This window comes from Bison bison, unplaced genomic scaffold, assembly GCF_000754665.1.
Source record: "Bison bison bison isolate TAMUID 2011002044 unplaced genomic scaffold, Bison_UMD1.0 scf7180017857213, whole genome shotgun sequence".
NCBI classification, from domain to species: domain Eukaryota; kingdom Metazoa; phylum Chordata; class Mammalia; order Artiodactyla; family Bovidae; genus Bison; species Bison bison.
This window is the reverse complement of record NW_011487786.1, coordinates 110,842-121,594: the sequence shown is the minus strand read 5'-3', so window position 1 is coordinate 121,594 and position 10,753 is coordinate 110,842. Positions and strand designations below refer to the sequence as shown.

Here is a 10,753-nt window from a genome sequence, read left to right as displayed (position 1 = left end):
AGAAGGGGAAGGCTACCCACTCCAGTATTCTGGCCTGGAGAATTCCATGGACTGTGTAGTCCATGGGGCTGCCAAGAGTTGGACATGACTGAGGTACTTACACTCACTTCACTAAGTCCTAAGAGTGGGCTGGAGGGTGAGCTGCAACCGCTATTACATTATAATCCAAGGTGAGGTATCAAACAACACAGCCTCAGAGAACATTATGGTCTGCAAATCCCAAGACTTTCTCGTGTCAGGGAAATCATTGCAACTACAATAAGGTTGGTGTGACAAGCTACAGCTCCAGTTTTTGTCTTTCGTTAAACACTTCTCTATACCTCCTGCTCCTCTCAATTCTCCTTGTCTAACAGGGTATGGAGGAAGTCACCTGGAGTGGGACAGCAGCAAAAAAACACTGCTGTCTGTGGACTCTAATGTCCTTGGCTCTGCAAGTTACTAAAAATGAGATCTTTGGTAAGACAGCTCTCAGAGCTTTAGTTTTTATTTTTAAAATGAGGAAGATAAGAATCTGGCCCATGGGACAAATCTTATTTTCCAAATTATGCCCCTCCTTCTCTAATTTTCCTTCTGTCTCTCAGCATGTGTGTGGTTAGGTCATTTTTCTCTATACAGCAACACATTACACTGACCCAGAGAAAACTGAGTCATTAAAATGGAAATAACATTTTATGCATGTTGAAGAATATCTTGGAGAGCCTTGGTTATTATAACCAGGAGTACTGGTTCTTTAGCATCTTTCTAGAGGAGATGAGCATTGTCTTAATAGAAAAGGGAGGTTCTTTCTTGGCAATAAGAAAGAGAAAAGCCGACCCTAAGAAAATGGTGCAAGAAGAATTACCATATGATTTTTTTAAAATGTTCATTCCATACAATTTGCTTTAGGACACAGAAGCTATTCATCAGATCTCCATGACCACGTTCAATCTGACTGGCTACAACACAGGTGCCTTCACCCTTTTGGGTATTCCTGGACTTGAGCAGCACCAGGTCTGGATCAGCATCCCCTTTTGCCTCATCTATTTCGTGGCCATTGTGGGCAATAGTATCCTTCTCATGGCAACGGAGCACAGTCTTCATGCACCCATGTTCTTTTTCCTTTCCATGCTGGCTATTACTGATCTTATACTGTCTACCACTTGTGTCCCCAAAACTCTGAGCATCTTCTGGTTTGGTCCCCAGAGAATCAGTTTTCCCGGCTGTCTCACACAGTTATTCTTTCTGCACTTCAGCTTTGTTTTAGACTCATCTATACTGATGGCCATGGCATTTGACCGCTATGTGGCCATCTGTTCACCCTTGAGATACAACACTATTCTGACTCCCAGAACCATTGTCAAAATTGCTGTGGGAATCTCCTTCAGAAGCTTCTGTGTTATTTTCCCATGTGTTTTCATTGTAAATCGTCTACCCTTCTGCAGGACACGTAACGTCCCTCACACATACTGTGAGCACATAGGTGTTGCCCGACTAGCCTGTGCTGACATCTCCATCAATATTTGGTATGGGTTTTGTGTTCTCCTCATGGCCGTCATCTCAGATGTGATTCTAATTGCTGTCTCCTACATCCTTATCCTCTGTGCTGTATTTCACCTCCCTTCTCAGGATGCTCGTCAGAAGGCCCTGGGCACCTGTGGTTCCCATGTCTGTGTCATCCTCATGTTCTATATACCAGCATTCTTCTCCATCCTTGCACATCGCTTTGGACACAATGTCCCTCAGACCTTTCACATTGTGTTTGCCAACCTCTATGTTATCATCCCACCTGCCCTCAACCCTATCGTCTATGGAGTAAAGACCAAGAAGATCCGAGACAAAGTCATTTTTCTGCTCTTTCCTATGAGGTCCTATTGATACGTGCTTGAAATCTAGGAGGCAGGGGGCTGTGGTTTTGTTTTCTTAATTATTTTTGACAGAAGTTTTCCCAGTCATTTCAATTGCAAAAAATTAAAGTTTTAGTCTAACAAATAATATATAGTATATATTAAATATTGTTTCTGGAAACTAAAAAATGGCAATTTCTTTTGAGTGCTCTAGTGTGATACAAAACTTTAAATGAAATAAATAAAATGATCAGTATCTTTTTTTCTTTATAAAGATATTTCTAAGGAATCTGAAAATTTTTCCAGGTTTATACATCATGGTAATTTCTATGTCATAATAGAGCAAGAAATTTCTACCTTAATGACTCTGTGAGGTCCTAGACTTTCAGTTTGGCTACTACAATCCGTTTGTGAATGGCATCAAGTATAGGTCCTGGCATGTATTTAGTACATAAGCAATGTTTATCAAGAAAAAAGTGACAAGGGATGTTCAAGAGGGAGGGGACATATGCAAACCTGTGGCTAATTCATGCTGATGTATGGCAGAAACCAACACAATATTGTAAAGTAATTATCTTTCAGTTAAAAATAAACGCAAAAGAAAAGATGACAAATAATCATGAAATTATTAAACTGAGATTGCAGATGTTTATTTTGAACAAAGGAAGGAAGAAGGCAATGATGAAAGGCAAAGCTCATTTTTCACTCAATCTTGAGAAAGCCCAACAAGATGGAGAAGGTAAAGGCTTCTAAGAAGAAATATACAGAGGAAGCTAAATTCCACAGCCAGTAAGAGAAAAGCATGTACAGATGTACAGACTAAGACGTGGGCTTGAAACTTGACTAATTAGAAGCACTGTTAGTACTGAGTCTAGTCTTCATTTTTGTATCTGAAAAGACATGTAGTCTCATGTCAAAAATGTATTTATATTATTCTTTTTGAATTTATATTATTCTTTATCTCTTCAAATTCAGTATGCCTGACTTGTTCATAGTGAGTCATTTAGTCACTAAATCATTTGAGAAATAACTATTTTTGGTGTTTGATGGGTGCTTAAGGTTACTGATGTCTGATTTTCTTCTATATCTATCTGACCTTAAAGTCTACTCCTATTTTCTAAACAATTTGCAGATTACCAGTCCAGAGTAAGTACCCCTTTCCTTACTACGGAGGGTCAAACACTCATCCGTTTTTATCTGGATCAGAATACCAGAGTTCTGCATGGTCTCTCTACTCCTGTTCTGCTTTATCTTCTCTGTTATGCCTCCACTCACAGGTCACCAGATTTATATTTCCACAGTAATTCTCAACATAAAATTTTAGTATGAACGATATGTTCTTTGGACTCAGAGGCTCAAATTTAAATATATATTATTTTACTGTGGGACCTAGCCATGTATGTTGTTTCCAAAATTATCTGCAGAAATAAAAATTTTTATGAAGTATAAGTAGGAGATAAAGTAAAGGCAAAAGGGAAAAGCAGAGATAAAGATTTTAAAAAATAAGACCAAAAAAGTTAATATAGTTGCCATGTGCTATGAGTTCTCATTCTCTTACTACACATAGTTCAAGAATTCAGCTCTAGTTAAGCAATATTTAGTTGCATAATTCACAGTGCCTATAAAAAGTCAGCTGTTCACGGGAGTAAAACTACTTATTCCTGAAATGAAGAGAAAAAAGAGAGATATTCAGAGACTTCTTAGAAAAAAGGCACCAAATAATATAATTAATCACATTCTTACATAATATACAGCTTCATGGGATTCTTCAGTCCATTACCCTAGTATAGAGCACTAGAACACCCTAACTTTCCATTCGATAGCAGCTAACAATTTAGTGGGGAATCAACATAATTCTAGACTCCTTAAGCATGGTTTAGTCCAGATATTCTGGGACATTCAGAGTACTAAGTGGACTTCAGGCAATCATTACTCATTCTTTCATTCCAGAGTATTTAGCAAATATGTGACACAAATTTTTACATCTGAAACACTGTGTTAGGCATTCTTTTCACCATATTGAACAAAACAGAGATGGCCCTCATCTTAGTGGAGCTTTCCGTCCAGTGAGGGAAACAAGCCTCAATCATATAAACACCCAACTGAACATATAATTTTAGATTGCATTGTTTTAAAACACAAACCAACCAAAATCTTAAAAGCAGTGCCTTTGTGAGAGAGACTATCAGAGGAAAGCAGCTTCAAGTTAGGTTTTTAGAAAAGCCCTACCTAAAAGAAATTACATTTTCTCTGAAAACAATGGGAATAATGGGACGTCAGTCACATAGGGGAGGATGGATGGCATCATTCAAGAAGAAAAGTTGAAAGGTCTTTGCACTGAAGACTATAAGATGTTGATAAAAGAAATGCAGAAGACACAAATACAGATTTACCCATTATTCAAAAGTAGAACATCCTTAGGACTTTTCATAAGCCCAAATGACATAAGGCCAAAATTACCTTAAGACGCATATGGCTAACAGAGTCACAAAATAAACTGAGATAAAGCATAGATTCTCAATGACACAGTTCAAAGCTGTGATGACTTGACACTGAGATGCTGAGTGCGATTCCTGAGGAAGGAGCTTCATGGTGCTCCTCTTGCTGCTCTGGGTGTGCACTGTGTTACAAAGACTGGCTACAGAAGAAACGCTGAACATTGTTTTCCCATTTTCACATTTTTCATTAAAGCGGTATCCATCTTTAGATTTCTTTCAGTTAGTGAAAACAGTTACTGCTATAGGTCTTTTGTAAAAATGAAGTGGTCTAAAGCAAACTTTCAAAAAGTGGGGGATAACTGTAAATGAAAAGGTATATTCTTTTTTTTTTAACATTGATCTTTACATTATATTTCAATATAACATTGAATGTATAACATTCAATCTGAATGTTAAACACCTTCAGATTTAGTGATAAAAATAGGTATATTTTCTTATTAAGTTAGCTTGTCATTCATATATATATATATATGCATATATTTGTATCATATATATGCACATTCACATGATTTTTATAATTTTACCCAAATTAAATAATAATCTATTGTGCATCTGCTACCATTTGTTGTAATATTATTTTCTTACTTATGAAATATTTCCCTATAATAAAACTATTGGTTGTTTTTTGGTCTACTACTAAAAATACGGATCATTGACAGTAAGTTTGAAAAGCAACAATACATTTTATCAACTATTTTTGTCTCATACTTTCTGTAGCTGCATTGTGAATTTTTTGACATTATTTCTCTTTGAAATATTTACTTGTTGTATAGCACTGACTTTCAGTTAAATTAGAGAGGAAGTAGCATCCTATATTTTAGCTGTTTTTTAAAACACTTTATTTTAAGTTAGAGTATAGGTGATTGGACTTCCCTGGTAGCTCAGCTGGTAAAGAATCTGCCTGCAATGCAGGAGACTCTGGTTCAATTCCTGGGTCTGGAAGTTCCCCTGGAGAAGGGATAGGCTACCCACTCCAGAATTCTTGGGTTTCCCTGGTGGCTCAGATGGCAAAGAACCCACCTGCAATGCGGAAGACCTGGGTTTGATCTCTGGGTTGGGAAGATCCCCTGGAGATGAGCATGGCAACCCACTCTAGTATTCTTGTCTGGATAATCCCCTTGAACAGAGGAGCCTAGTGAGCTACAGTCCACAGGTTCCAAAGAGTTGGACACACTGAGCGACTAAGCACAGCACAGCACATAGGTGATAACAATGTTGTGGCAGTTTCAGGTATACAGCAAAGTGATTCAGTTATACATGTTCATGTATCTATTTTTTTATGTTCTTGAATTGGGAGAATTAATATTGTTAAAATGTTCATATGACCCAAAGTCATCTGCAGATTCAAAGCAATGCCTATCAAAATTCCAAAGATATTTTTCAGAAATAGAGTCATCCTAAAATTTTATGGAACCACAAAACACCTGAAGAGCTGAAGCAATCTCAAGCAAGAAGGTCAAAACTGGAGACATCACAATTCCTGACTTTGAACTATAAAGCAGTAGTTATCAAAATAATATGGTGTTTATAGAATTGCATAAAAACAAACATATGGATCAGTGAAACAGATTAGAGAGCCAAGAAATAAACCTTCCCTTATATGGTCAACAAGCATACCAGTAGAAAGAAGACACTCTAATTAAAAAATGGTGTTAGGAAAAGGGTAGACACATGCAAAATAGTAAAACTGGATTCTGATGTTGCATCACTCACAAAATTTAACTCAAAATGAATTAAAGATGTAAATACACAACCACAAATTGTAAAACTTCTAGAAGCTAATGTAGGATAAAATTCTTCAAGGCTGTACTTAAAAAAATTTTTTTTAATTGAAATATAGTTGATTTACAATGCTGTGTTAGTTTTGGTGTACTCCAAAGTGATTCATATATGTATGTATATATATGTGTGTATATATATATATGCATATATAGACATTATTTTTCATATTCTTTTCTATTATGGTTTAATCACAGGATATTGAATATAGCTTCCATGTTATAAAGTAGGACCTTGTTTATTTCTTCAATATATAATAGTGTGCAACTGGTAAACCCAAATTCCCAGGCAATCTCTCCTCTCCTCCCACCTCCAGCTCCCCTTTGGCAAGCGCAAATTTGTTCTCTATATCTGTGAGTCTGTTTGTGTTTCCCTTTCACATTGGTCTTGACAATAATTTTTTTGGATGATACCAAAAACACAAGTAAAACAGCAAAAATAAACAAGCAAGACTATAAACACACATATACACACAATGGAATATTATTCAGTCACAAGAAAGAAGGAAATCTTGCTATATGTGATCATCATAGATCAGGGCATCATTCTAAGAGAAATAAGCCATACAGAGACAGAAAAATACTGTGTGGTATCATTTATATGTGACATCTAAAACAATTAAAAAAAAATGTTGAACACATAGAAACAGAGAATACAAAACTTATTTCCAAGAGATGGGGTGGGGGGACATTGGGAGCTATTGGTCAAAGGATACAAACTTTCAGGTATAGAATGAATAAGTTCTGGAGATCTAATGTACAACATTGTGATTAGTTAATAATACTGCATTAGTACTTGAAGTCAGCTAAGGAAGTAGATCATAAATGTTCTCACCACACATACACTGCACACAGGTAAATATGTGATACGATGGATGTGCTAATCAACTTGATTGTGATGAATGTTTTACAATATATATCTAAATCAAATCATCATATTGTGTACTTTGAATATATGCAATTTTATTTGTCAATTATTCTCAAAAAATCTGGAAATATAAAAAAAGAACATTTATGAATGAGTAAACCGGGGTACGCTTGTTTGTTTGAAAAAAGGCAAAGGAATTAGAATATATAAAAACACAGAGCTGAAAAAAAAGTCTCAGTACATTAAAGGAACTGGAAACTGATCAAGTGAGGTAGGTTTTAGGTAGAGGGAATAACAAAAAATGAGATTGCAGAAGATAAAAAATTCTAGATCATTTCAAGAGTTTGTTTAAAATTCTAAGTAAAAAGGAAAGTTACAGGAATTTTAAGTAAGATAGCAACAAATCCCAAAATTGTGTTATTAAACATTATTCATAGAACTTTTGTTTTTATGATAGAGTTTGTAATAGCTTTGGAAGTGGTGGGAGGATGTCATTGGATTCAACAGTGACCCTATACCTGCCCATTCACATGCACTATAACCCTCCTTAGGTGGGCATTCTTTTTTAAACAAGGAAACACCTAACACTTCAATTCCCTGAAGAAAGGCAAAGCCAACTTCAGTTAGAAATGAATCAGTTTCTCTAGGGTTAAGGAGTCTTTCACTTTGGTTCCATCTCTTCATTCTTTCTGGAGTTATTTCTCCACTCTTCCCCAGTAGCATATTGGGTACCTACTGACCTGGGGAGTTCATCTTTCAGTGTCATATCTTTACCAACAAAGATACATATAGTCAAAGCTCTGATTTCTCCAGTAGTCATGTATGGATGTGAGAGTTGGACCATAAAGAAGGCTGAGCACTGAAGAATTGATGCTTTTGAACTGTGGTGTTGGAGAAGACTCTTGAGAGTCCCTTGGACTGCAAGGAGATCCAACCAGTCCATCCTAAAGGAACTCAGTCCTGAATATTCATTGGAAGGACTGATGCTGAAGCTGAAGCTCCAATACTCTGGCCACCTGATGTGAAGAACTGACTCATTTGAAAAGACCCTGATGCTGGGAAAGATTGAAGGCAGGAGGAGAAGGGGATGATAGAGGATGAAATGATTGGATGGCATCACTGACTCCATGGACATGACTTTGAGTAGGCTCCAGGAGTTGGTAAAGGACAAAGAATCTTGGTGTGCTGCAGTCCATGGGGTCGCAAAGAGTTGGACATGACTGAATAACTGAACTGAACTGAAGGAGTCTTTGTGAAATAACTCTGATTTCATGTTGTACAAAATAATGAAATGAGAGTCCAAATAACTGATAGGGGCCAAAATCAACATGTACAAAATATTAGAAGAGAAGAAGGAAATTTCCACCTTTATCATTTTATCATTTAATCTCTTATTAACCATTTTAAAAAAGAGTAGCACAATTTCAAGTTAAACAATTGTGATATACATGGTAGTAATTGAATTGTGGAGACTTCCATTTTGAAACAGTTGATTTGTACTCCTTCATGTAGCAGGACCAACTGTCTGTTAAGGCAGCTCTCCTAGGTCATGCTAACAGAACCATAATATGGGTGTGTAAAATAGCATATTTGTTGCTATCATTTAAGTGCAGGTGAAGGGTGGGGTGCAGTTCAAATTTTTAGGGTGTGAATTACAAATACACAGAGCAGGAACACTAGAGTATATTCCTGTTTTAGTTAAATGGAAAGCATTAGCTGATTCACTAGAAAATTATTTTTTATTATACCAAGTCATGGAAAAATTAAGTTGCAAGTTCTACATAACCTTTTATATGAGCCAGGTGTTCACATAAAACTCATTAAATCTACCAATAACCAGTCCCTTAGCACTTAATCAATAGTCAGAAATGACCGATGTCTCCTGAGTGGTATGGATGACACCAAAGGTAAGATTTGGAACTTTTCATGACTTCAATGTACCTGCGTTTCCTATATAAATACTAACCCAAGAAAATTTGACTTACAGTACCTCAAACAGAACACTGGTAGGCATTTAACTGATGTTTTTAATAGTCATGCAATATTAGACGTAAACACTGAAAATAGAATTATTTGTATTCAGTGTCCAACCAGAAGGAAACCTGCCTAGGGATGAGATAAAAACAAAAATATGAGCAATTTTAAAGTCCACTATTCAGTGTTATTGTTGAATATCTTTGTAAATGTAAGACAGAAAGATCAGATTTACCAAACTCAGGAAAATTGATCTGGCCCTTAGAGTTATGAGAGAAAAGCCAACAACAGGCAAACCTAGATGTATTCCCACAGGAACACATTTTATTAATTCTTTTTTGGTAACAATGACAAATCAGCTTGTGTTGAGTCTCAAGTAATGAAAATGTGACAAATATCCAAAGACCTGAATGAGAATATATAAAAGTTGAAGAAACAGCAAGTAAAACTCTAATGAGAACAAAATGAGATTTAAACATAATTGAATGAACATTATGGAACGAGCAGTCTGTCCTCAAGTGGAAAAGGCACTGAAGGAGACAAAAAGGAAATAAGGTGACACTTTAGGGGGCTGTTAGAGCAACTTAGGTAAGAGATGATGGTAACTGGGCAAGGGAGACAGAAAGGAGAATAGATTCAGAGGACATTTAAAAAGGAACAGCAATATAATGTGATTTAAAAAATTCATGTGACTAGTCAGGTGTGACATTTGCAGAGCTTAGGAACATTGAAAACTGGGTTTGGGGAGGTAGTGAATGTAGTCTGGGACAAGATGGTTTTGAAGCTGAAGTGGATATTTAACCAGTGTTGGCCCAAAGAGGATGCCCTTTGATACCCAACAGTCATCTTCACATTGTCCTTCGAAGGAAATAGCTTCTAGGATTTGTTCCACTCCTATCCTAGTAGATAGAGTTTCAACCAACTTTCCCGTTTCCCAGTTTTTATGCTCTCATCCACATATATATGGGGTCCTCCACTTTTATTTTATGGGCAAAATAAAAGGCACAAAAACCCACTGAAGAGCTTTTGAGTGCGGATCCTGGGGGCCTTACTCAGAAAAGCAGTATTAGATTATCCTGAAGTTGGCCAGGCATTCCAGCAGGTGCATGTGAGTCCCCCACTGTGTTAAGCATTTTCAAAACACTGCTCTACATCAGTTCAGTTCAGCTGCTCAGTCATGTCCGAATCTTTGCGACCCCGTGAATTGCAGCATGCCACGCCTCCCTGTCCATCACTATCTCCCGGAGTTCACTCAGACTCATGTGCATCGAGACGGTGATGCCATCCAGCCAGCTCATCCTCTGTCGTCCCCTTCTCCTCCTGCCTCCAATAACTCCTAGCATCAGAGTCTTTTTCAACGAGTCAACTCTTCACATGAGGTGGCCAAAGTATTGGAGTTTCAGCTTTAGCATCATTCCTTCCAAAGAAATCCCAGGGCTCATCTCTTTTAGGATGGACTGGTTGGATCTCCTTGCAGTCCAAGGAACTCTCAAGAGTCTTCTCCAACACCACAGTTCAAAAGCATCAATTCTTCGGCTCTCAGGTTTGTTCACAGTTCAACTCTCGCATCCATACATGACCACTGGAAAAACCACAGCCTTGACTAGATGGACCTTTGTTGGGAAAGTAATGTCTCTGCTTTTGAATATGCTATCTAGGTTGGTCAAAACTTTTCTTCCAAGGAGTAAGCGTCTTTTAATTTCATGGCTGCAGTCACCATCTGCAGTGATTTTGGAGCCCCCCAAATAAAGTCTGACACTGTTTCCACTGTTTTCCCATCTATTTCCGATGAAGTGATGGGACCAGATGCCA

At 37.2% G+C, this 10,753-nt stretch overlaps 1 protein-coding gene across 1 annotated transcript; it reads left to right on the top strand.

The window, feature by feature from the left end:
* Positions 1-912: 912 nt before the first annotated feature.
* Positions 913-1,854, top strand: LOC105003357 (olfactory receptor 52H1-like). Its single transcript, XM_010860500.1, has one exon. It carries the CDS (start codon positions 913-915, stop codon positions 1,852-1,854), a length of 942 nt encoding a protein of 313 aa, XP_010858802.1.
* Positions 1,855-10,753: the final 8,899 nt, after the last annotated feature.

Coding starts and splice junctions, on each gene's coding strand:
- LOC105003357 (XM_010860500.1), top strand. CDS start 913: ATGACCACGTTCAATCTGACTGGCTACAACACAGGTGCCTTCACCCTT.